General features: G+C 50.7%; 12 protein-coding genes across 12 annotated transcripts; 5 read left to right on the forward strand and 7 right to left on the reverse strand.

Annotated features, from left to right (window-relative positions):
* Positions 1-710: 710 nt before the first annotated feature.
* On the reverse strand, positions 711-3,139 carry BU25DRAFT_414119 (uncharacterized protein). Its single transcript, XM_033707204.1, has one exon. It carries the CDS (start codon positions 3,009-3,011, stop codon positions 1,065-1,067), a length of 1,947 nt encoding a protein of 648 aa, XP_033557843.1. The 5' UTR covers positions 3,012-3,139; the 3' UTR covers positions 711-1,064.
* A 404-nt stretch (positions 3,140-3,543) lies between these two features.
* On the reverse strand, positions 3,544-5,694 carry BU25DRAFT_172090 (amino acid transporter). Its single transcript, XM_033700834.1, has 7 exons — positions 5,427-5,694; positions 5,309-5,379; positions 5,237-5,260; positions 5,016-5,188; positions 4,556-4,959; positions 4,178-4,510; positions 3,544-4,125 (listed from the first exon to the last, which is right to left on the reverse strand). Exons 1-7 carry the CDS (start codon positions 5,571-5,573, stop codon positions 3,616-3,618), a joined length of 1,662 nt encoding a protein of 553 aa, XP_033557844.1. The 5' UTR covers positions 5,574-5,694; the 3' UTR covers positions 3,544-3,615.
* An 879-nt stretch (positions 5,695-6,573) lies between these two features.
* Positions 6,574-7,268, forward strand: BU25DRAFT_172163 (uncharacterized protein). Its single transcript, XM_033700835.1, has one exon. It carries the CDS (start codon positions 6,834-6,836, stop codon positions 7,197-7,199), a length of 366 nt encoding a protein of 121 aa, XP_033557845.1. The 5' UTR covers positions 6,574-6,833; the 3' UTR covers positions 7,200-7,268.
* BU25DRAFT_172087 (uncharacterized protein) lies at positions 7,084-8,963 on the reverse strand. Its single transcript, XM_033700833.1, has 5 exons — positions 8,643-8,963; positions 8,479-8,583; positions 8,192-8,422; positions 7,995-8,137; positions 7,084-7,944 (listed from the first exon to the last, which is right to left on the reverse strand). The coding sequence occupies exons 1-5, from the start codon at positions 8,838-8,840 to the stop codon at positions 7,338-7,340; spliced, it is 1,284 nt and encodes a 427-aa protein (XP_033557846.1). The 5' UTR covers positions 8,841-8,963; the 3' UTR covers positions 7,084-7,337.
* A 1,668-nt stretch (positions 8,964-10,631) lies between these two features.
* Positions 10,632-11,937, reverse strand: BU25DRAFT_172084 (uncharacterized protein). Its single transcript, XM_033700832.1, has 2 exons — positions 11,081-11,937; positions 10,632-11,030 (listed from the first exon to the last, which is right to left on the reverse strand). Exons 1-2 carry the CDS (start codon positions 11,661-11,663, stop codon positions 10,738-10,740), a joined length of 876 nt encoding a protein of 291 aa, XP_033557847.1. The 5' UTR covers positions 11,664-11,937; the 3' UTR covers positions 10,632-10,737.
* A 307-nt stretch (positions 11,938-12,244) lies between these two features.
* BU25DRAFT_349501 (uncharacterized protein) lies at positions 12,245-13,148 on the forward strand (the record flags this gene model as incomplete). The annotated part of the gene is made up of 2 exons (XM_033703257.1): positions 12,245-12,659; positions 12,784-13,148. 2 exons carry the CDS (start codon positions 12,245-12,247, stop codon positions 13,146-13,148), a joined length of 780 nt encoding a protein of 259 aa, XP_033557848.1.
* Positions 13,149-13,277: 129 nt separating this feature from the next.
* Positions 13,278-14,060, reverse strand: BU25DRAFT_400213 (uncharacterized protein; the record flags this gene model as incomplete). The annotated part of the gene is made up of 1 exon (XM_033704959.1): positions 13,278-14,060. The coding sequence occupies one exon, from the start codon at positions 14,058-14,060 to the stop codon at positions 13,278-13,280; it is 783 nt and encodes a 260-aa protein (XP_033557849.1).
* Positions 14,061-15,137: 1,077 nt separating this feature from the next.
* BU25DRAFT_414124 (uncharacterized protein) lies at positions 15,138-16,086 on the reverse strand. Its single transcript, XM_033707205.1, has one exon. The coding sequence runs from the start codon at positions 15,597-15,599 to the stop codon at positions 15,204-15,206; it is 396 nt and encodes a 131-aa protein (XP_033557850.1). The 5' UTR covers positions 15,600-16,086; the 3' UTR covers positions 15,138-15,203.
* Positions 15,704-16,113, forward strand: BU25DRAFT_172079 (uncharacterized protein). The gene has a single exon (XM_033700831.1). It carries the CDS (start codon positions 15,803-15,805, stop codon positions 16,049-16,051), a length of 249 nt encoding a protein of 82 aa, XP_033557851.1. The 5' UTR covers positions 15,704-15,802; the 3' UTR covers positions 16,052-16,113.
* Positions 16,114-16,174: 61 nt separating this feature from the next.
* Positions 16,175-20,070, forward strand: BU25DRAFT_414125 (P-loop containing nucleoside triphosphate hydrolase protein). The gene has a single exon (XM_033707206.1). The coding sequence runs from the start codon at positions 16,277-16,279 to the stop codon at positions 19,814-19,816; it is 3,540 nt and encodes a 1,179-aa protein (XP_033557852.1). The 5' UTR covers positions 16,175-16,276; the 3' UTR covers positions 19,817-20,070.
* On the reverse strand, positions 19,888-21,542 carry BU25DRAFT_433983 (uncharacterized protein; the record flags this gene model as incomplete). Its single annotated transcript, XM_033708830.1, has 7 exons — positions 19,888-20,137; positions 20,168-20,299; positions 20,398-20,476; positions 20,513-20,899; positions 20,957-21,047; positions 21,288-21,352; positions 21,434-21,542. The coding sequence occupies 7 exons, from the start codon at positions 21,540-21,542 to the stop codon at positions 19,888-19,890; spliced, it is 1,113 nt and encodes a 370-aa protein (XP_033557853.1).
* Positions 21,543-22,145: 603 nt separating this feature from the next.
* Positions 22,146-23,513, forward strand: BU25DRAFT_433984 (uncharacterized protein; the record flags this gene model as incomplete). The annotated part of the gene is made up of 6 exons (XM_033708831.1): positions 22,146-22,263; positions 22,407-22,643; positions 22,689-22,744; positions 22,794-22,950; positions 23,093-23,149; positions 23,209-23,513. The coding sequence occupies 6 exons, from the start codon at positions 22,146-22,148 to the stop codon at positions 23,511-23,513; spliced, it is 930 nt and encodes a 309-aa protein (XP_033557854.1).
* Between the last annotated feature and the right edge of the window lie 5 nt (positions 23,514-23,518).

Below are 23,518 nucleotides of genomic sequence, written 5' to 3' on the forward strand. Positions count from 1 at the left end.
GAAGTGTGCTCAGAGCACAAGAGTAGCAGGGCTCCATGATGGACTCATGGTGCTCTTTGAAGTGGAGTCCACATCACTTTCGACATGTTTGGCTTCATGCACCTCTTTCATAGAGCAGCATTCTTTCTCATTCTGATTGAGTTGGCAATGATGTGTTGGTGCAAAGATAGAGATCAAGAGCTCGAGGGAGGTTTTCCTACTTACAGTGAGGTCAGGAGGCAGTCAGAACACCCTTGCATGTGATCGAGATAAAATTGGAGTGTCTGACACCCTCCTAGATTCATTGTAAATGTAAGACAAGGCGGAGACAGCCATAAGCGGTCAGTCCCTCAGGTTTTGGTACAGCAGAGAACATGTGTGTGTCGGTGTAGTATTTATAGAGGCAGACTTTTCCGCACATGAGACAGCAGCTTGCGAACTTCTGAAGAATTTGTGCAGATGGCGAAGATGTCGACAGCTGCAAAATTACGAGATGAGTTTACTAGCGACTCAGACAGACCGATGAGGGCATACCAAGTATGAGTCGCATCTTGAGGTTATGTGTGGCGCAGCGTAGAGCAAGGACGCCCATGTGCCCCAAAAAAAGTTTTGTTTTTGGAAGGCGGCGAAGTTCACATAGTGCAGGCGTAGAGTGCCTTTCAGATGTGTCTTGGTACTGGTCAATCTTTGAAATGTCAAAGAGAAGGATGGTGGAGAGGGGTAAGCTGCTGAAGCATAGCAAATTTTTTATAGTTTAGAGACATGTCAAGCACAGGCCGGGAGGAAGAACTGCATACTGCTCGAACTTTGGCATTACTGGCGCTGCATCGAGCACGGAAATGGTGGAGACGGCGTTGATTACCTCCAGGCTGAGGATGAGGGTTCACAATGTTCCATTCTTGTACCATGAACACCTCCAGAGCGAGAATTGGGAAGCTCTCGACTGATACAAGAATTTGAGATCTATGCGAACACAAGAGATGTGGTTACAACCTAGTATATGTTAAAGCATAACATGCCAATGCCGGGTATCTTATCCTCTCCATGCCCACCAGAACGCCATAACGAATGCATCAACCCTCATCCTAAACCAAGAAAGTCTCCAAGACTCCCTCAACCCACCCCTCCCAATCCTTCTTCCTAGCCCCTAGCACACCTTTCCTCTTCCCCTTCCCAACCTCATTCTTCAGGCCCTTCTGCGCACCCTCACCTTGACTCTCCCACCACTCAGCCTCAGCACTCTCCCTCGCCCTCTTCACAACCCTCTCCTCATCCTCGACACGGTATAGATCGCACTTACTACACTCCCTACACGTCTCTCCCGGCCTCTCACGAAAGTGCTGGCAGAAGTGGAAATACCCCTCTTCCGCCAGCCCTTGCCGGCAAACATAGCACATTGAGTATCCGCACAGACAAACAAGTTTGTTGCAGCCTTCCGACTTGACGAAGCCAAGGTTGCATTGCGGACAGGTGCGTTTCACCGCGTCGGTCGTCGCGCGCTCGAGTGTAAGGCGGAGAGATGTGAGCTGCGAGGAGTAGCAGGTGTGTGGGTCGTGCCAGGGTGCGGTGCATGAGAGGCAGGAGGCGCGGCTGCAGGTCGGCGAGAGGCACTGGAAGCGGAGACCTCGGCGTTTGAGGTGAATGCGGCGGAGGGCGGATTGGAAGGGCGCGATGATCGGGATGCGGAAGAGGAGTGCGAAGGCGGCGTAGAGCAGGACGAGGAGTAGGGTGATGGTTTGTGTGGCTTTGAAGCAAAGCAGCTCGAGAAGTGGAACGGATGCCAGCGATGCTAGCACGATAGGGCGAGGTTTGAGTCGAAGATTCGCAAGCAGGTTTGCGTTTGGGAGGGCGAAATCATCTAGTTCAGCGTAAGAACAGAACGGGCATCGAGCTAGAGGTAGCTGCGACTTGATCAGCGCTTCGTTATTGAAGCGTTCGTCAAGCTTGTTGACGTTGTCGTCGCCGTCCTTCTCTTCCAGCAATGCGCGGCGAACAAAGACAAGTGGGATGCATCCCTGACAGTCTCCATCCGTCATGGGTGCTATGCACTTGAGTGTGCATAGCTCCGTGTTGATGTTGCGTGCCCAGCCCTGGTCGTAGAGCGCAGCGTTGATAGCGTGTCGAATGCAGCGGAAGCAGATATAGTGGCCGTCGATATCGCAAGTGGACATCTGTTCCAGCGTGTTCGGCATGAAACAACACTCGCAATCGTACATCTCGCCCTCTTGTTCAGACTCTTCTTCGTGCAGTTTCCACGCCAGCTCAAAGTCTTCCTGCAGTTGTTTACTTCGCTGCTCCGACAGTTCGGGCACTATGAGATTCTCGTAAAGCTCTCGATTCAGCTCGTCGTTCCTGGTCTTAACAAGTAGCGGCGTCCGTTGGCGACCTGTCCTTGGATCTGCAGCTGTCCATAGCACTAGCGGGTGGTCTTTCCCAGATGGTGCTTTTCGGCGCATGAAAAAGTTCGTGATGCTGGACCTCCAGCTCTTGCTCGATAGTTCCAGCAGCGTCGGCCGTGCTTGTGTATAGCTCCAGTTGTACTCCGCCAACACAGCCCTGATGGTCGAATGGCTTAGACCCTTGAACTCCTGATACAGTGCCTGCTTTGCTGCCTCCTTGTAGTGTTTTGAGCGGAAGGTATCCTCAAGCACCAAAGGCTTGCCGCGCGTGTCTTTTCCAGTGTCATGTGCCCGGTACTTGAATTTGTGCGCAGTTTCCCGTTGCTCCTCCTGCTCAGCTGGCATCCGGTAACGCCCTCGCACCCACTTGCCCCCATGCTTGAGAAGCGCTTCTGTTATGACCTGCAGCCTGCTTTCTTCGCTAAAGGATGCCAGCATCTCACGGAAAACCTCTGGCTGTATGTCAGGGAAGATGTCGGTGAGGGCTTGCAAGGAGACATTCAGATTGCGAAGATCAGTCTCTTCTGCAGTATTTTTGCGGTATGACGGCGGCGAACCAGTGGCTTCGTTTGTGTCGGTCGAAGGGCGTCGCAGTGTCGCAGGTCGCACGAGGGAGGAGAAGACGGTGGCCATGCTGCTGTGAGCGTCCTCAACACTCCCCAAGCGGATATGTTTGGCGGTGCATCAGTGATGTTGAATGCAAAAAGATTACCAGGATCAGCGGAATAGAAGAGAAATAAACATGACGGAATGTAAAACAGGTATGCAGGGACAGGATGGATGGTGTGGAGGTGGGTCGGTGCCTGCGGGTAGGTGCGCGGTCAGGAAGGTCCTAAATGACGTGTCGCTGCAGATATTCACGTGACAACGACCATCATCTTGACTTGGCACAAGCTTACTGATGAGCAGCATACTCTTCGATGTCGAAAGACGTTTTGGGTGTCTTAAAAACGGTCAAGATGCTCAATTTGCCACAAAGTAATTTATTGACGCTTGAGAAGGCAGCAAACCAATTAAACTCGCAAGTTACTTTCAGTCATGAATTCGTTATCATACTACATAGGAATATGTCAATCTATGGTCAGTCAAGATGAGTTGTGTACCGCCATTTTATCCGATAGACCTAAAATGCAAAAGAATCGTTGTTCAGTACAACTCCAAAGATACCCTTCACGCCGGCTGTTGACCTTTTCGTACACTTTACCCGCTCCAACACTCTCCCCGGCAGATATCCCCTTCACATGACATGAGGGTCAACCTCCACAATCGGTCCAGTGTAGCTCTTCCTCGCAAAAATGACATAGTACATGACCGAGAATGTTGCAACGCCGCCAGTGACTACAACAGCCCAGTTCATCATCTCAGCTGTTGGGTTCGTGTGTGTTGGCCAGAAGCTGAAGAAGATGATGAGCAACAGATAGCAGATCGCGATCGCGTTGTTAGCAACACCAAGCGCACCCTTGAGACGCCAGGGTCCCCAGGTCAGACTACGGTCGTACGATTCGTCGTGGTGAGGCGAGGAGTTGAAGATTGCTAGCTCGGCGTTTTGGCTGTCGAGATCGCCACGCACGCGACGCCACAAGAGAAGGCCGATGGCAAGCAGGTAGGAAAGGTAGAACCCTTCGAGGACGAGCGAGATAGTCCCATTAAAGGCGGCGCTGTTGCCGATGTTGATTAGGGAGAGGAGGGCGGCAAAGACTGTTACGACGAGAATGGCTACCACGGGAATGGTGGTGCGCTTGTCGATCTGTGAAGCCTTAGTGATGGTTCCTTACATCGCCAGAACAGCGAATACTTACCATACTAAGAGCGCGAGAGAAGGGCAGACCTCTGTCACGAGCGAAAGACCAAGTCATGCGCGATGCAGCAGCCAAGCAACCCATTGCGCTACAAAACTCGAGAGCAATGATGATGCTAACCATGATAGTAGCACCAGCATTGGAGCCTACAGCCCTTTGAAAGATTCGGATGAAAGGCGACAATGATGACTCCTCCATAAGCAGCCCTTCGATGTTAGTCGCACTGAAAAGCACAGCGAGAAGCAATCCCACGGCGAGCGTCCCGTTGATGCCGAGACTCATGAGCATCGAGCGTGGTACATCGGTACTAGCGTTCCTGACTTCCTCTGACATCTAGAGGAATCAGAAAGGTCTCGAAGGTCAGCAGTAGAAACTTACATGTACTACAGAGTCTGTTCCGACAAAAGCAAGCGCATTGCCCTGCAGACCAACGAAGAAGGCCAGAGCTTGTGTAGGCCACTGTCCTTTGTTGTGAAAAGTGGTGAAGATGTCCTTAGCAGTGTTGTGTGCAGGCGTGAGATACACCAATGGTACCAAGATCCCAAAGAATCCCAGGACGTGGACGATCAGGACAACGACTTCGATGGTCGGTAAAGCACCACTGACGAATACGTTGATGAAAACACAGAGCATTAGTACGGCCCATAAGAGCAACGTCGCATGCCAGTTCTCTCGCACATAGCCGTCAGGGTTGTTCAGACTCGTCAACTGCAATACCAGATCGGAAACAAAGAAGCACACTGATGTGAGAGCTGCGATCCAGCCAATGACGGTGAGCCAACCTATACTCGTCAGTTAGGAGAACTTGGGAAGTCAGCAGACTCAGGAGTGACAGTACCAGTAATGTAGCTGAAAAACCGCTTGTTTGATCGTGGTGCAAGCAAGGATACCCAATGATATTGACCTCCTGCTGTTGGTACAGCACTTGCCAGCTCACCAATGCAGATGAAGACCGAGAAGTTGCCGAGCCAGATTAGTATGAAACCGTAAATGAGACCAGCAGGTCCGCCGCTATTTGGTTTAGAAAGATGTCTGGTGGTGCTGGAAGATTCAACTCACTTTTGGAAGCCAGTAGCAAAGATACTGTTCAGATGTCAGAGAGGTCAATTCGAAACTGGTGTTTTAACCTACACAAGCAGACTTTCCCATGTACACATCAGACCGCAGGAAAGACCCGTCATAGACACCAGGCCGAAGCGACGCTGTGTATATCAGCTTTGTGCATACCTCAGAATAGATGAGTACAAACCTTCAACACCTGCTCCTTACCCACTCTGGCCAGCTCATATCGATCACGGTCGAACTCTGCACCTTTGACATCCGAGATTGAGTCCTTGTCCCGCCGATTCCGTAGCATATTGCCGTCGAAGGTCTGGAGCTCAACATGCTTCTCCATCTTGAGAAACCGTCGATTGACAAGATGCGGTGTTTGGGAGACTCAAGATCAGATAAACGGTACCGTCGTTGAGATGACGTCTTGAGCCGAAAGAGAACAAGCCAGCGGAATGGGAAAGGAGAGACGGTACGTGGAAGGGAGATCGTGATACGGGACACATGCAATGCAAGTCAATATTGATATATATCTCCTTCGGAGGTAACGTGAGCCATGTGTTCCGGCAAGAACGTTAGACAATGAGGACTAGGCAGTATGGCTCGGCACTGCACTGAAGCGTTGAGCAGGCAAGCCGCTAAGACAACTCTCCGTGCAGCTGAAGCGCGTGTACGGCGGCATCTCGACATATTGCACAGCATTTGTAGCTTGAGAGAGCAGCTCAAGGATGAGCACTGATTCGTTTCTTAGGTCGCACAGTTGGGCTTGGAGGAGCTGCAGAAAGCGGTGGCATGCATCGGAGCGTTGTCCCTTGCTCCCATGTCTTCCCAGGTGGCAGCCATGGATGTTGTTCCTGCCTGATAATGTTCTTACCTCTATCTCAAAACTGCAGGCCATGCATGGGTGGCTAATTGCACGCTCATCGGAGCTGCAGCGCCTCCCAATTCGAACAGTGGGCTTCTTTACCCACGCCCGATGTGAGGAAAGAGGCAGTATCCCCTTCTGTGGTGACGGCGGAATGACGGAAGGGGCTCAGATTGTCAATATTGAGATCCGCGTCGCACGGAATACAGCTGTAGAATAGCGTCGTTGAACAGGCGGCATGCTGATGGAGATGAAGGCATGGATTAAGTGGCAACAGAAACGGCTGCCAGTCCGTTTTGATTAGACCTGTGGGCTCCCCGCAGACAGGTTGTAGGACGAGCCAGGGCAATATCATGGATGCGAGGTGGTTGGGTAGGAGAATGAAGGAATGGTGCAACCTTGTGGGACGCGATTTTTGCGCTTACTTAATCTGGACCACGTGGGCTTTCTGCATCATTCAATCCTTTTCAGCTTCACCCACATACCCAACGGCTTATTGTGGCTTTTTTTGGGTCAAAGAGACTGAGGCGTTCGTACCGCAATCGTTGGAAGCACGATCGAAGTATCAACGCAAGGCTGGAAGCAGGACGAGCAGAAAGGCGCTGACCGGTTCTCGGCTCGGTTCTTTCCTCGATTCCTCCGTGTGCATCGCCACCTGCACGTTGCAGCGTCATTTGCGAGTACCACAGCATTCGGCTACCTGCGAAGACATTCATCGCGTGTACAGCAAACTTTGAAGGCATGTCTTGCATCTGGAAGCATGCAGCCAATGGCTTTGCGACGCCCAATCTTCCGTGTCGCTTTCGAGACCCCTATTTCATACATCGCACGAGGTACAACGCTCAAGCAATGCACAAGGTCTTGGACAGCAGTAAGCGTTGTCTGCATACGTACAGCAGGCCCATGTTAATCGCTTACCGTGTACCTGTCACTGCCATGGCTAGTCTAGGAATGGCAGCTCAAACCACGTTCCACTTTGCATCGATGAAGGCCACGGTGTCCGCGGCCAGTCATTCGAGACATGGCGACCCAGGTGGGATCGATGGTTTCAATATCAGACTCATTGGCGCGGGACTGCCATACCTCAAGCCGATCCCACGATCTTAAGATCACTTATGGCTCGCAGCGATAGACGTCGTGACTGGTGCCTGGATATGCATGTCATGGAAAAAGCACACATGAAGAGACAGAAAGCGTAACAGAACAATGAGAAGCTGATGAATTGCCGGACGGACGAGATTGACTTTATCGCAGGACTTTGATCTCATCCACCAAAGCCTCTTGGCTTTGTCGTTGCGCCTCTTCCCATTCAGCACTTACGACAGTGGTCTTCAAGATCTTGGAATTGCTGCCTATACTGTCCGTTTCCCACTTTTTGTCTTTCTCAGATTTGTTTCTCATGGCTGTAATCTCGACATCTATCCGTCCATCAAGTCGACGCGGACCGCCTGGCACACCAGAAGCCGAGTTCGAGTGGGTAGTCCTATCCTGCGAAAGCATAGGCAAGAACCGTTTCATACTACTCTCGGTGCGACTCTTCCTGCTCTGTGGTCGGCTCGGCGGGCTCGTACCACCAGTCTTCGAATCTGTACTGCTCAATTGGTACGATCCATCCTTTCTGCGCGAATAACCTAGCTCAGACGGTGTGCCGCGGCGACGTATCTCATCAGAACCGTAGAGGCCGGAGGGAATGGACTCGAGAAGTGGCCGGAGATAGGGGACGCAGGATGTGAGAATGGTAATACACTCAATAATCTGGGTGACGAGTGTCCACTTCCAGAGATCTCGGGTTGGGTTGGCAGAGGAGAATCCGCCGATATAAGCCATCTGGACAGTGGTCGCAACGATGTCTCTGCAGACTGTTAGAAAAAGCCTCTCGAGCAGGGGAGGAATGAGTCGTACAATGATCGCGCTCCAAAGAAGGTAAGTATGGTGACTTTCTTAGCCATGCTCATCTGGAGTGTAACGATGACATGGACGGGGAATAGAATCAGCGCCAGGTCGGTCAACATGTTGATGACGCCCATGCCTTGCCAGAAGGCAATCTAATGGAACGTTGGTGACGGCTGAGATGCAACATGAGTAAGTGTTGAACTTACGAAGTCAATACAGTCGCGTTCTGCGTCGGCTGTACGCCATGGATATGCGCTGCCGCACTGGAATGACGTAGCAATCACTGATGCGACACCCCACAGCGCAATAAAGCCGGTCAGCCCAAGACCCAGATGGCGGTGTCTGTCTGATGCGGTGAGGATCATAAGCAAAGATATGATTGATAGCTTTGCCAGAGCCAAAGTTGCGATATATAATATCTTGTTGGCATATTCAGCCTGCACAGCGAGCGGTCAGCATCTGTTTCCTAGCACGAGCGCGTCAATAGACACACCTTCATATAGGCTTCAATATCCTTTTCATCCAATGTCGAGAAGTCGCGACCCAAGCCATTCGCGACTTGAATGCTAACAGATGCCCCTGACCCAATGCTGGTAATCTGAGCGCCGATCGTTAGTCTGGGGGTTAACGTACGGGAACGTAGTGGGTCATCCTTACCAAAGCTAAAAGAACAAATGCATCGTCAACATCAATTCGCCGCCTCAACGCGCGCTTCGTGATGAGTCTAGTCACAACCGCCAACGCGGAAGTGATGAGTAGAATCCAAGTGACAACATTCAAGAACGGACCTAAGTCATTACTCGACCCTGGCTGCCGTGTAATGGAATGATGGGAAGAAACAAATACGGCAGTCATCGCATCGTTTGTCGAGTGTTCACCTCTGAGCCATTCAAACGCCGCGGAAGAAGTGGACGGGGCGCCAAGATGCAGGAGTCGAAACAGCCAGTGCAGATAACGTTGTAGATGGAGGCGTCTGCGCCCAACTTCAGGCGCATCGCTTGAGAAATGTAAGGTTTCGCCAGGCAGACCGCCTGAGAAACAAACAACAGTATCCTTATCCGCCCTGGTTTGACGAACAAGTCAAATACGCGCTTCGTAATATCACAGGCTGGGTGGAAGGGTAGACGAGCTCGGAGTCGGGGGATGCCGTTGTACGTGGTTGTGCAGTGAACCCGAGCGAAGTCGATCAACGGCGATGCTTCCACCTGTGGTGATGTTTGTGTTACTGGTGTGGTCTCGACCGTTGCCCGAGATTCGTTGGCTTACAGTGTACGAATGACAAGTAGTGTCGGCAGCATCGCTTCGACAGTGACCCATAAATCTGTCTCAGCTGAGATGGATCGCCATTGCGCCATCATTAGCAGGATTCTAGTCTGGCTGAGGGTCCCCAAGGGCTGGTGTAACTTTGTAACACATCACTTCTAGCGCGGTAGTACAGCATCTGTCGAGTAAGATTGGCAGACGCTGGCTCCCAGCCGCCGTGAAACATTTGCCAACGCACCTGTGGGGGTACTGCCTGATCAGGAAGCGAAACGAAATCTAGTGGTCGAGACACAAAGCCGTCAGATGATGTTCGCTGCGACGGACCAGCATCTGAGCACTAATGTTAAGCGTCATCACGAGGTAGATACCGTCTGACAGTAAAGACTGAACTTGCATTGATGTCTGTGGAGCTTGAGGACTGAAGTAGAAAAAGCTGATAAAGAGACCGCGCCTGACATTGCGCAGGATAGTCTAACTTCTTGAAGATAGATCAGGGTACCGATGGCTGCACAGAGGCTCAGACGGTAGACTGAAGAGCGTAAGTAGGGGCGATTGTGTCGTAGGAGACCGTAGGGAAAAGGAGACGTACAATTCAACAGTTGATCATCTTGGGCTCTGGAAGCTTTTTGGAAGGAGGAGCAGCTCTGTCTTTGATTTTTGCTGGTTCCGGAACCGGGTTCGTGATGTGTGGCTTCCAGTCTGGCTGCCGGTCCGGCTTCCACCCGCACTTTGGAGTGGGTGCAGCAAAAATGCTGCTTGCCAAAGCCAGCACGGGTAAAAGAATCAAAGTAGATCGCATGGTGGATGAGCTTGTGTGCTATTGGTAAGGCGTCAGTTACATGGATCCCTTGAAAGACCCGTTCACAACATACCTTTGCCGATTCAATTATTGGAGTTGCTGAGTCGCAGTTGTGGATGACAGCACATCAGCCAAAGTGCCTCACGAAGCCCTCATATACTCCTCAGATCAGGCTGAGCAGCAGCTCTGCTGTCACTCTCACATGTTGTATCCCACCCTGAGACCCAGAATTCCGAAGTCTTGCTGGTGTGCGAAAATGCGCCTCGGGAATCGGAGGCAAAATGAGCGGTCCACAGCTCTGCCTTGGAGGTACTTCAGGCACCGGGTCGGCGCTCAAGCAAGGGAGAAGAGACTTCGACGCGCGGCGGAAGCCTTGCCACAACGTAAGCAATCTATTTCCTGGCACCCGGTAAGCATCAGTGATTAAGTCTACTCCCGATTGACGATATATTCGGGATTGGTCCTCCCGAGCATGCATTTGGTCGCCGACGATTTACATGTTGTGTTCCAGTTGCTATGTTTGGCTGCGTGATCGGCATTCTATCAAATGCTTCTCGAAGACGAGTGGGCGTGAGATACGAGCGTTGAAATTGAGTTGGAGCAGACTTTGGTGTATTGCACTTTCATTTGAGATGCGCTGCGCAAACCTGCCGTCCAACATAACTCCTGTCGATCAGAACACAAGCGCTTTCAGAATATTACGACCTCGTCGTCGTCATCCTTGACCTCGTATGGATCCTTATGTCCATGGTAGTCGAAGTAAGCCTGTTGGATGGGCTGATAAGGCGACCCGGGCGGACAAAATGCAAACTGTTCGAGGGTGTTGGTGGCCTCACGATAATCGTCGAGCTTGTAGCAAGCATGTCGGTCCAGTTGTGTAGCCCACTTGGTCATCTTACTCCAATCACGACATTTCCGAACCTGATCAGCGCCGATGTGTTCCGCCAGAGCTGGCATCGGAGTGTCGTCAGCTGCGCACATTACTGTTGTCGAGTGATCAGCCAGATCCTAGGTTGAGACGAAGTAGACCTACTATCTTGTCGCAAGCCATTCAGGCAATGATTAATGTGGTGGAAGTCGAAGGTCTGGTTGCCACCGGTGTGCTTCACTGTGATAGCCTTGCGAATGTACTTCACACAGTGTAAATCGTGAATCCCTTTCAGGTAGTAGATGCTGCGCTCTGTATCCCATGGAAAACGGCCAGATGGAGGCAGTCCAACCTTGCGCACGAAGTCGTCGTGAAGTGCCACTGCCATAGGGTTGGTGTCGATGGAATCCCACGCTACGTCCATTTCCTGGGTACTGATAAAGGGGTTCCAGAATGGTGATATAGGTTCATAAGCGACAGGAGTGTCAAAGGTCAGACCACTGTAAGGCGTCTTTCCAGCACTGTGAGTCAAGATTCGCAGTTTTGCATTGTCCATTACCAATAGCACGTTTGCGGAGAGGGATAGCAGCAGCAGTGACATGAAAGCGACGAAGCTGCGTGTGTTTGTCGGAATAATCTCCGTGGAATTGTTGTTCCAAGCGATGCCATCCTTCTCTTCTTCAAGCTGTCTCACGATCTCTTCCTCCTCATCTGCGCTCACAGGTTGGTACCTAGGTGGTCGTTCCATGGCTTCAGTAATAATGCTCTAGCGGAGTTAGGAAGGCAGCAGCAACGGCGGCAGAAGAAGGTTGCATCTCCGGTGTAACTATATCACGTTCTCCAGCTGCCAATGTGGCTCAGTACGCGCATTACGCCCAGCCGTGTTTGCGCTCCGAAGCTCGGACCAGTGATGAATGGGAACTCGTCCCAACCGCGCCGCTTTGTATTGTTGCCGAGCGGCCGGGTGTCTTAGTTCCGGACAAAGCAAGGAAGGTCACAAGCCCTCCAACACGACATTGGTGATACGTGTGCGACCAGAACGTTAGAAGATGATGGGGTTATCAGGTGTTTGCTGGTGAGTGAGTGCGACTTGCCAAATGCTGGCTCGTCGCGCCGAGGCGCGCTAGGGAAGCAGCCTTAACCACAATAGCTCCTTCCTGTTTGGGAAGGTTGACCAAACACGGCAATCTACTTGTATCCAATCCTGATGCTTTTTTGTATCTCCGACTCCGCTGTAGCTCTCACAAGACGGCAGGTCAGTAACTTGACATTCTATTTCAGTACGCCGATGTCGCCATGGCTAGCATCGAACAGCAGTTTCCGACAGACATGAACAATCGTTACCTCGTCCGGGAGGTCCAAACAAAGCAAGAGTTGGACGAAGTACTGGATGTGATCTGGGCAGCAAACCACACCCCGTACGAACCTTTCATTCAACTGTTCTTCCCGGTCCTTGGCTTCACACCTGCGCATCGAAAGGCTGCGCTCATCGAGTCGAAAGAACGGGTTTGGAAACAACACACATCAGACCCAGCAAGTCACTGGCTCTATGCTTTCGACACGGTCACCGACCAGGCTGTTGGCTGCGTGCAATGGGTGATATCGACGACCAACCCATTCGCAAAAGGTGTACCCAAACTCGAAGCACCATGGTGGCCTGAGGGTGAATGTCGAAAATTCTGCGAATCGATCTTGAATCAAGTCTATAAGCCGCGGGCAAACTGGATGACGCGGCCTCATTGTGGTAAGTGGAGATCATCAAAAATGAAATTTGACCCTACTCGATTTAAAAAGAGGTCCTCCTCTGCCTGACCATTGGGCACTCCGACACCGCAACTAAAACCGGATACATGCTAATGTAGTGCCAGCACTAAATTGGATGGCGGTCCATCCCGCACATCGTCTGTGCGGTATCGGCTCGCTCCTCATGAAAGCAGGTATTAAGAAAACTGACAATCTCAATCTTGAATGTTGGTTGGAAGGGTCCAGTATGGGGAAGCCACTGTACGAGAAGTTTGGTTTCCAGTCTCTTCTCAAGGTAGCCTTCGACACCGAAGTGCCATGTGCCAGTGACGAATGGCGGAAATGTGCACACGAGATGACGCCAGCGGCTGTGTTTGCCATGTGGAGACCAAAGCGAGGCCTATGGAGGCTGGAGAACGGACAGGAAGTGGGGCTGCCATGGACTCTGGGTGCCCAACCAGTACTGAACGGTACATCGCACAGTTTATGATTCGTCATGCGATCTTCGAGGAGCGTTGAGGTTGGTTTGGTGATGATGAAGAGATCCAAGAATTAATGTGCAACTTTGAAAGCATCGCAAAGCAGTTTGCTCTTGAACCCCTCAGTGTGAAGTCATGCTTTAGTCCCACATCTGATAATCGGGGAAGTACTTCTTGTGGATCCTTCTTGCGTACTCAATTGTCATAGGGAAGTTTCCTTTCAACAGGTCTCTGCTCCAAGGTGCAGAATCGCTGACAAGGTTAGCCACAACGAAGCCAAAGACTGAAGTGTCGGCCTCAGACGGCTCCCTTCCACCCAGCACCCAGAAGCATTCATCCTGCTCAGCGTTCTTCTCCAGACTCGCCTCCAGTAATCCATTGATGGCTTCCCAGACTTCTTCAGTAAAGGCAGTTATCTCTGCATCGCTGAAGCGACCTGTTCCTTGTTCGTGAAGTCGCTGGATAATGCCTCGATACGCCAGAGTACCAGCGATGACTCGTGCAGGGTAGGGCAGCTTTCCCATGGCATGGTCCCGCATGACATAGTAGTTCTTGACCCAGCGCTCGTACGTGTCGTAGAAAGCAAGTTTGTCTTCCATCAGCGCTCGAATTGCGAGATCACGACCCTTGTCCACAACACTCAGGTTGGAGTTCAAGTCAGGAAGCAGGCCCTTGTTGACGAAGTCTTTTGCTATCAGAGTCGAGTCTGAAAGCCATACGGAAGACTGTCCAGGTAAAGTGACTTCCACGTATGGTATCTTCCCCTTGGGCCCTGACGGAGGGAAGCCAATCTCGCATATGTACTTGAGACCGGATAGACGACATCGAAGCTCGAGTTTCGAAACGAACGGACTCCACGTGTACTGGCTGGGTAGATCGGCTCCACGGTAGATGGCAATCCGTTGCTCAGTCTTTAGATCCATTCTGAGTGCTGTGATAGCAAGATCGTAGCTCGATGGAAGTAGGTTTCGAGGTGTAGATATAAGCGACTGAAGATAATGTAACGTTCTTGTTCGTTCACCGACTCCAATCGGCCAAAACTCTAGACTGGGTAGATGTTACGAAAGGAAAATGCACGACAATAATCTGCACTGCATGCAAGGCCAGGTGTATAAGTACCCTGAATCGAAACAAACTCAAGCTTCAGCCCTGAGGCCATTAGGTCTGACGGGTTATTCTTGGTGTGAAGGGAGGGGTACCGCCCATTCTGACTATCGATTACTTCCTTGGCCGTAAGCGTCTCGAAAGCTTACCTCTTCAGGGCTGGGTAGGCGAGAACAATACGAGGCTTGACGAGCAAGGCGCACCAGTGTCTTGCATACTGCAGGAAATAAAATGCTCATATTGCCCGTCGTTGAAGCAACGCGTGGTATGGTTATTCTCAGCAGTCCGGGCGCATCAAGGTTGCCTCGCTCTTTATAAAAACCCGCAACGTCAATACTGGACGCGGGCATTGATCGGATTCATACCAAGGACCGAACGGCGGCAGACATGTCTGAGGTGATCTCACGCTATGAGGCGATGCATTATGTGCTGTGCAAGTGAGGAATGCGCGTGTGATCAGCCGAAAAACTGCAGGACATCGACCGGTACAAATGCACGCTTACGTGCAGCTACGCCCCACTTTTCTCAGCTTTCATGACCACGTGACAGCGTGTGGACACTTCGCGAGGCTTACACGCGCTTGTTTCTTGAATAGTGCAACCTCTCATTTCATGAATGAGAAATCTTTGAAGGAAACGTGTGCACATATCGGACTGTTCAGCGTGCTAGCATTTGATATTGGTCGCACCTCCCCAGCGCTCACATTGACTACGTCATCGATTTTGAATACGCCACTAGGGCGTGCAATAATTTGTTTCCTCTCGCTCTGATGAGGTCAGCGACCCCACCATTCCAACTCCCTTATACAATGCCCATACAAATCAATGAACAGTGAAGTATGAGGGCTCATATTGGGTCAATTTGATGCATTTTTCAAGATGAAGCTATTGATATTAGTGCTGAGGCTTATATACAGTTGTTTTGTAGTGTTGTGAGCCTCACCAAGGTCACTCTGGATCTCTTTACCAGAGGTCACTACGAATCTTCTCACCACCATTGACTCGGACTTTTGCACATCTTTCAGGCATCTCCCTGATTCTTGCCCTGATTTCTTCCATAGTAATCTCATCCCATTCCTCACGGAGTATCTTTTTGAGTATTGTTTTGGTTCCATCCCATGGTTTCTGATATGGAGAATGGAAGCAAAGCCTCTTCTTTACCCTCTGCTTCAGTATAAGCCAGCACCCCTCAATAGAGTTGAGATCAGGAGACTGTGCTGGGTGGAGGATAGAGCAGAGCCAGGAGATGTCACAAAGGTTCTGTGCAACATTGTCTTCGCTCTTCATGCCATGTGAAGGATCCCCATCCTCTTGAAGTATCCAACCATGTGGCCATTCAAGCCTGCAACGGTGAATCATGTTCATGTACTGTCACAGGTATATACTGTTCAGCTCCCAGTACCTGCTATCTACAGCAGTACTGTACCTTTTTGGTCAGTGTAGCACAGTAAGGGGCAAGTTGCTTCACGATTGTGGTGTTGCTCATCATCAATGAGTGCTTGAATCTGCTCCAGGGATACTATGAAGGGACAACCAAGTTTACTCCCTCTTTCTGCTGCTGCATGCTTCCTAACTCTTCTCTCATCATTCCAATGTGCTCGGTCCTTCACCCACTGCTGTCCAGTCCTTGCTGGGATCCCATGTTCATCAGCTATCTGCTTCAAGGTCTCCCCATCTTGTCATCAATCATATGCATCAAAGTAGTGAGCACGCTCGGAGGTATCAGGTTCCTTGAGGCTGTGGTCTTGTTCTGGGGTCTTTGGCGATTCACAGGAACTCATTTTTATCAAATAATAGTAATATTTGAGTGAGTTAGGGGTGAGGGGGTGATGAGACTGAGCACGGGTTTGATGAGGTTGATGACCTCATCAAACTGAGGGGAAATGAATTATTGCACCCCCTGGTGACGCGAAGGCTTCGTGCTCAGCTCTGGGCAATCTTTCTCCAACCGCCACCAAACCTTCAACCGCCACCAAACCTTCAACCGCCACCAAACCTTCAACGCGCGCCACCTCTTGAGCCAACATGCATGAAAGATGCCATTGAAGGCAGCGTCGGTCTCAAACCAAGTTGTTAGGAAACGCAAAAGAAAGGCGCAGGATGAACATGCAGAACATGCTTCTGAATTGCAAACACCAGCACCTGAGGGCGTTGGCTCTGACGACTTGAACGGCACCGCGAACAAAAGCACGACGACTACGACTGTTCCCACAAAGACTCACGATGGAGGCAAGAAGTCGCGAAGAACGACAAATGCGAAGAAACCTGCTCTAGTTCGCCGCGCCTCATCGACATTAGTCGAAACATCGATACCATGGCCGGAACACTTCACAAAGCTACGACAGGTGCATCGCGCACTCAACCTCGTATACACCTTCTGCTGCACGCGCAAGCAGCTCGCCACGACCCTACATAATCTGAAAACGGCCGTTGAAGGACACATCAAGCGCGAGTTGCTCATCGAAGATGTGGCCCAGATTACGGCCTTGATTCCACGAGCGATCAACTTCGCATATGTTGACGAGGCTATGCTGCAGATCAACCTCATGGGCCAAGAGGATAACATGAAGGGGAGAAGAGCGCAAGACATTCTCATTATGCAGCCTGAACCGGACAAGGGCGAGCACAGGGAGGTGTTGCTGTTCGAGTTTATCGATGGAGACTTGAAGCGTCAGGTGCAGCACGCGAAGACTGGCGAGCCAACAAAAGCGACTCAAAGGCTGCGCCACGAGGAACTGAAGATGCCTGTCTTCAGCCAGAAGCAGATGATGAACCTCATCGAGAAGCGCAACGTCAAATTTACCTCGGCTGTCAACGCCTTCCTGAATCAATGTGCGGAAGAGAGTCGCGACGCGGTTGAGAAGATCAAAGAGATGTCCTTGGCATTCATACCCCAGCCCACAGAAAGCCGAGACTCAACACCAGGCCCCCAATCATCAAGACTACCAGCTTCTATACCGACCGAGAGGAAGAGCATTCCGGATATAGTGGACGAGATAAAGACACTCGACTGGTACTCTGGACAGATTGTGCCAGATGGTCATCGAGTGTTCGATCCACAGCCTCCCATATATGGCGACCTCAACTTCGCAATGTCTCAGAACCTTGTCAACGCGTTGTACAACAGGAGTAACATCACGCAGTTGTACGCACACCAGGCTGAGGCAATCAACAATCTCTACGTAGGGAACAACGTGATTGTATCAACTTCAACCAGCTCAGGTAAATCGCTGATCTATCAGATCCCCGTTCTGCATCAGCTCGAACAGGAACCGGAGACACGAGCGATGTACATCTTCCCCACAAAGGCATTGGCACAAGATCAAAGAAAGAGCATGAAAGAGCTGCTACGATTTATGGACGGCATGCAAGACATCATTGTGGAGACCTTCGACGGAGATACAGCCATGTCAGACCGTGACTACATTCGAGATGAAGGCCGAATCATCTTCACGAATCCGGATATGCTACACTTGACGGTCTTACCACAAGAGGAGGCATGGCGAACATTCCTACAGAACCTCCGTTTCGTGGTTGTAGATGAGTTGCATGTCTACAACGGCCTCTTCGGAGCTCATGTTGCAATGATCATGCGACGACTGCGCAGAATATGCGCAGCGCTGGGTAATCGACATATCAAGTTCATCTCTTGCTCGGCTACAGTCGCGAATCCAGAAGCTCACATGAAGACCATCTTTGGTGTTGAGAAAGTCAAACTGACTGACTTCGATGGCTCACCTTCTGGTCGAAAGGAGTTTCTATGCTGGAACACACCATTCAAAGACCCAGGAGATCCTACATCAGGTCGAGGCGATTGCAATGCGGAGACTGCAAAGCTATTCTGCCAACTAATTTTGAGGGGCGTCAGGGTCATTGCCTTTTGTCGAGTTCGAAAGCAGTGCGAGGCTCTGCAGGTTGCGATCAAGACAGAGCTGACCAATCTCGACCGGACAGAGGTTGTTGGACGAGTGATGTCTTATAGAGGTGGATATACATCACAAGACAGGCGACAGATTGAGCGAGAGATGTTCGACGGCAAGCTGCTGGGCGTCGTAGCAACCACCGCTCTGGAGCTTGGTGTCGATATTGGATCGTTAGACTGTGTACTTACAGTTGGGTTTCCCTATACCATCGCGAACCTTCGTCAACAAAGCGGACGTGCAGGGAGGCGAAACAAGGACTCCCTGTCAGTGCTAGTGGGTGACTGCTTTCCAACAGACCAGTACTATATGCAGAATCCGGATGAGATCTTTACGAAACCGAACTGCGAACTCCAGGTTGATTTGGAGAATATGCTAGTTCTTGAAGGCCACGTCCAGTGTGCCGCATATGAGATGCCCATCACTATTGAGGCGGATACAGCGTACTTTGGCCCATTGCTGCCCAAGATTGCGAAAGAGCGCATGCGGAGAGATGCCAACGACTTCTATCATTGCAATGAACGCTTCTTGCCCCAACCATCTCGCTCGGTGGCTATTCGAGATACTGAAGACACCCACTTCGCTATCATCGATGTCACTCAGGGAAAAAACACGGTCTTAGAGGAGCTGGAAGCTTCACGTGCGTTCTTCACGATTTATGATGGTGGCATCTTCTTGCACCAGGGTAATACATATCTGGTCAAGGAGTTCAGTCAGGAGCGAATGATTGCCAAGGTGGAGTATGTGAAGGTCGACTGGACCACGCAACAGCGTGACTACACCGACATTGATCCCGTGGAGACAGAGGCTATTCGCAGAATCCCCGGTTCACGATCCAAAGCCTTCTTCGGTCCCATCAAAATCCAGCAAGTCGTCTACGGCTTCTTCAAGATCGACAAGAAGCGTCGCATCCTCGATGCTGTGCAAGTTGACAACCCACCAATCATCCTTTTCTCGAAAGGCATGTGGCTCGACGTACCGAAATCCGCCATGGACGTTCTCAAATCTCGCAGACTCAACATCGCCGCCGGCATCCACGCAGCCGAACACTCTGTCCTATCCCTAATGCCCAACTACGTTATCAGCATGCCCGGCGACGTACGCACAGAATGCAAATTCGCCATGAAAGAGTTCGCTAAGAAAGAAACACAACGCAAACGTCCCGCGCGACTGACCTTCTACGACGCAAAAGGAGGTGCAAGCGGAAGCGGCATATCCACCAAAGCCTTTGAGCACGTCGACTCGCTACTCGCGCAGGCGTGCCAACGCCTTCAGACGTGCCATTGTCTGGAGGGATGTCTTGAGTGCTGCAATGACGATCGATGTAAACACGCCAACCAGGTCATGAGTAAGGCTGGCGCTATGGTCATTGTTATGTGCTTGTTGGGCCGAGAGAAAGAAATTGATCTTGATGCACTGCCCTGGGGTGAGGAAGATACTGTGCAGGCAGGTATCGAGACTGTTGTCGAGGCGGAGACGATCAGGATGGCCAGAGGGAAGGTGGTTGATGGTGTGCTTATCAAGGAAGAGGAAGATGATGAGGATCATTTTGCTAGGAGTATCCATATGTTTGGGGGTGAGAGGACGTTCATTGGTGTGCATAAACAGCAGCCGGTCTTGGGGAAAGCGGGAAAGTCGTATGGCTCGTGGGTTTGATTCATATGTGTACAGTGTTACAAGGCTTCTACAAGATGCATGTTTTCTCTATTGACTCGTATACTTATTGCTCAAGGCATGTTCGGGTTTGGCACCCCCTTGCCTAGCTTGAAGTGACCGGGCATCAGGTTTATAAACACAAACGTAGGATCGTACGTCGCTGACACTGCCTTCAGCTTCTTGACATTGGCCGCTCCGTAGCTGTTGATCGGATCTTCGAACTGCGAAGCATAGTTCATGTAGATGTAATCGTTACTCACACCCTTGCTCTTTGCTCCCGCCTTGACCTTCTTAATAGTAGCCGAGAAGAATGCTAGGATTCTAGCATCTTCAGATGCGTTCGACCATCACGAGCTAATGGTTTGAGGCCGAGCACAGCCGGCTGTAATAGCTAGGATCGAGATCCATGGGAAGAAGCCGGTAGCATCTTGGACTGCTGGTAGCTCGGCATAGAAAGTATTGACGAGGAACGTGAAGAGGTTTCTTTAATTTCACGTCCCATTATGTTTGGGAGGCCGTCGGTAAGGCCTTGGTTCATCATGGTGGTGGGCTCGGCGAGTGTGTGGATATCGGTAGTAGACTGAATGTGTTGGATGGCGTTCCAGTCGCTGAAGACACTCGTATTTGCAACGGGTTGAGCATAAGTCGAGCTGGGCGATTCTAATTTTTCCGAGGGTTGGTGCGTATGAGAAGGACTGAAGTATTCAGAACAAGTTCCTGATAGATAGAGGTGGAGACTTACGATGAGCTCGGCAGCATCTGTGTCCTGCGATGACTTCGTAGTAGCAAAACTACAGATTGCATCAAGCACTACTGGGAAATTGTTCTCGGGGTAGATACGCTGCCCTCCCCACATCTTGCCTAAGGGAAAGACATCGAGCTTGAAGTTGTTGCTGCCGCCACCTCGCAAAGCCCAGTAGAGGTCTGGGAACAGAGTGGGTATGGCAGTGACAACAACACCAGATGCAGTAACAACTTCATAGCTAGCCACATTGTCGCAGACCCAGCCGATCTTGTTAGCAAATAAATTAATGCCATCTTCTAGGATAAATCCAGGAACGCCAACAGAAGCCATTCGGCCGCCTGTAACGCCAACTCCATGTAGCTCAAGCGCAGTGTAGACGTTCACCCATCAGTTACTAGGACCGAAGTCTACAGTCTTGTCGGACGATACGGATACCTGATTGAAGTTTTCCATTATGACTGTAATTCCGCCATCGATATTTTGAAGCTGCGCCGAACGCGGCGTGGCTGACCAAAGTACAAGAGTTGATACTTCGAGGGGTTTCGAAGGTCTGAAAATGCATTTGGTTGTATCGCTCATTATTGAGCACTCCAGTATCCGCTTGTGAAATTGCTGTATCGGTGCTTGCAAAAATGTGCAGACCCCCCTGATCTTGGTACAGTGATGCGTACAGTAGGTACGTACCGTGGTTCATGAAAGCGGACAGCCATGTGAGTGGCCGTTCACCACATAGTTGCCCTGCAAGACAAGTACCAGACTGTCAATTCTGTCAACCAAGATAGAAACAGCCACTTAGAAGCCTTCATTCTTACATAACGGAAATCTGTCGCAGTAGTGAACCAAGTTCAGGGGGATCTCTACATTTCAGCAACGATTGTAAGCCGAGGAGCCTTGCGAGAGGAGCTTCGAGTCGCCATATATGGTCTTTAGTGAAGTGCACTCGAGGCTGTCAGTACCCAAGGAGTCTACCTTGAATGCCATGTGTAACTTACAGCGATAGAACCCGGGCTGAGATCCAACGATCGCTTCACAAGGCCAGATAGCTCAGGTATGGCTGATACATCGACTGTTGGCGTTCCTGACGTGCCGCTTCTTGTCGCGCAACCCACAGCGACATTCAGAAACGCAAATTTGACCAGCCATGCCGCAGTAAAGAACCATTGACACCTGACCTGTCACTCTGAACCTCCGATCTCGGCTCTCGAATCACCATTCTTGCTTGTGCAGCAACTTCTTCAATCAAAAAAAGTTAGCGAAAGAACCGTTTACCCCACGCTCCAGATTAAGCCACTGCCAGGAGGCGCCTGATACCCACTTATATGTCGGCAAGATCTAACTTGCGCTATGCAAATCATCATGTACTAAATGCAAAGGCTAGAAGCTTGGAAGCCTCACTCAAGTCGGCCTGGTTGATAAACCATTTCTACAGGAGCTCATACTTGTCACCTGCATGGTCGCTGCGGGCCATGCCGTTCGGGAGACCACACGGAAGGGCATGTCACTGGGATGGGAGCGTGGCTTGCAGATATCAACGCTTCTTCAGGTACTTCGACGTCGGATGTCTATCTCCTGGACCCTGTCACGATGTTTACACCAGCAAGAACGCCTGTGTCGAATTCGGAGCTGCTACATACAAATGCGGCTATGCTGTCTCGAACATCGCTCTTCATCGTCGCCCATGTTGACGTTCACGTTTCGAGATGTGTGGAAGGTTGAGATGATTGAGTTGATTGATCTTAGGAGCTATTGGCGGGAATCGATCGGGACTATATGGTAGAAGGGAATAGCAGTGAAGGGGTGGGGAAGCAAACCAAGCTAATCGAATGAGCTGGACAATCAGTGCAGCGGACCGCCAGCAAACAAGGTTCAAGAACTTCGAGCCCCAAGGCTTCTTCGTCTACTTCGCCTTTGTCTTGTATCTAGCCCTCTGGATATGCTACCGCATCGTCATCGACCCAATGTTCAGACCACATGTTGTGTACAGCGACGAGAGGCCCCCATATCCAACAATAATACATGACGCATCGCAGATACTGAGGCTCATCACAGCAGCCCAAATGTGCTTCTACACATCTTTGCTCAGTGTCAAGCTGACACTTCTGAGATTATACTGAAAACTACTGAAAGGCTTACTGAACGTCTACCATAGAATATGGTGGGGCATCATTGCTGCGGTCATACTCGTGAGCCAAACCGATCTAGTCTCCATACTCACTTGCTAACAGTGCACAGCCTTGGGTTGGCAGCGTACTGAGCAGCATCTTCACATGCAGCGACCTGAATGCCAAGTTTAATCAAGGCAGATGTGGTGGCACATCAAACGAGGTACAAATGGTTATCTTCTGTCTTTACTTTGCTGACTCTGTCGATGTTCTGACCGACCTCATAGGTATGTCAAGCGAACGGCTCCTGAATTTGTCTTGTATTTTTAATAGCGAACCAGCACGCATAATCATGATCCTACCGTTCCACCTTAATCCTATCCACTACCCTCCGTGTCATCAAACTCGGTGTCGACGGAATTGGTAAAGCGACGATGCCAGAACCGAAGTGGGTGCTATTATGGAACGTTCTTGAGACGTCCATGGGTATGTAAACATTCCCAGTAGATTATCGTACACCTGCACATTCGACTAACATGTAGCAGCCGTCATTATAGGCAGCTCTCCTGCCTTTGTCGTCCTGATCCGCAAACATCTGGAGACCTGCAATACCTCCTATAACGCTCGAGGATACCGAAACCAAGCCTCCGGATCGGGAGAGGCGAACATGAACAGCTTACACGGCAGTCCTGCTCGACCTAGGCAAGGCAGCAGGAATCCGTTTTGGGATGACGGGCACTGCAGTCATGAAGAACTTGCGAAGAGCGATGGCGGTGCCCTGGTGACAACAACAGTACATCAGGAAAGTGTACGAATAAGTCGAGGCTGGTCAATACGACAAAACACTTGATGTAT

This window comes from Macroventuria anomochaeta (genome assembly GCF_010093625.1).
Source record: "Macroventuria anomochaeta strain CBS 525.71 unplaced genomic scaffold BU25scaffold_35, whole genome shotgun sequence".
NCBI lineage: Eukaryota > Fungi > Ascomycota > Dothideomycetes > Pleosporales > Didymellaceae > Macroventuria > Macroventuria anomochaeta.

Excerpts from the sequence above, each read along its gene's own strand:
- BU25DRAFT_414119 (XM_033707204.1), bottom strand. The coding sequence starts at position 3,011 with ATGGCCACCGTCTTCTCCTCCCTCGTGCGACCTGCGACACTGCGACGC.
- BU25DRAFT_172090 (XM_033700834.1), bottom strand. The coding sequence starts at position 5,573 with ATGGAGAAGCATGTTGAGCTCCAGACCTTCGACGGCAATATGCTACGG. Across the intron at positions 5,380-5,426 it reads GTAAGGAGCAGGTGTTGAAG|CGTCGCTTCGGCCTGGTGTC; the intron begins GTTTGTACTCAT and ends TGATATACACAG. Across the intron at positions 5,189-5,236 it reads TTTGCTACTGGCTTCCAAAA|CGGCGGACCTGCTGGTCTCA; the intron begins GTGAGTTGAATC and ends TAAACCAAATAG.
- BU25DRAFT_172163 (XM_033700835.1), top strand. The coding sequence starts at position 6,834 with ATGTCTTGCATCTGGAAGCATGCAGCCAATGGCTTTGCGACGCCCAAT.
- BU25DRAFT_172087 (XM_033700833.1), bottom strand. The coding sequence starts at position 8,840 with ATGACTGCCGTATTTGTTTCTTCCCATCATTCCATTACACGGCAGCCA. Across the intron at positions 8,423-8,478 it reads ATATTGAAGCCTATATGAAG|GCTGAATATGCCAACAAGAT; the intron begins GTGTGTCTATTG and ends CTCGCTGTGCAG. Across the intron at positions 8,138-8,191 it reads AACGCGACTGTATTGACTTC|ATTGCCTTCTGGCAAGGCAT; the intron begins GTAAGTTCAACA and ends ACGTTCCATTAG.
- BU25DRAFT_172084 (XM_033700832.1), bottom strand. The coding sequence starts at position 11,663 with ATGGAACGACCACCTAGGTACCAACCTGTGAGCGCAGATGAGGAGGAA. Across the intron at positions 11,031-11,080 it reads GAATGGCTTGCGACAAGATA|TAATGTGCGCAGCTGACGAC; the intron begins GTAGGTCTACTT and ends ACTCGACAACAG.
- BU25DRAFT_414124 (XM_033707205.1), bottom strand. The coding sequence starts at position 15,599 with ATGATTCACCGTTGCAGGCTTGAATGGCCACATGGTTGGATACTTCAA.
- BU25DRAFT_172079 (XM_033700831.1), top strand. The coding sequence starts at position 15,803 with ATGCTTCCTAACTCTTCTCTCATCATTCCAATGTGCTCGGTCCTTCAC.
- BU25DRAFT_414125 (XM_033707206.1), top strand. The coding sequence starts at position 16,277 with ATGCCATTGAAGGCAGCGTCGGTCTCAAACCAAGTTGTTAGGAAACGC.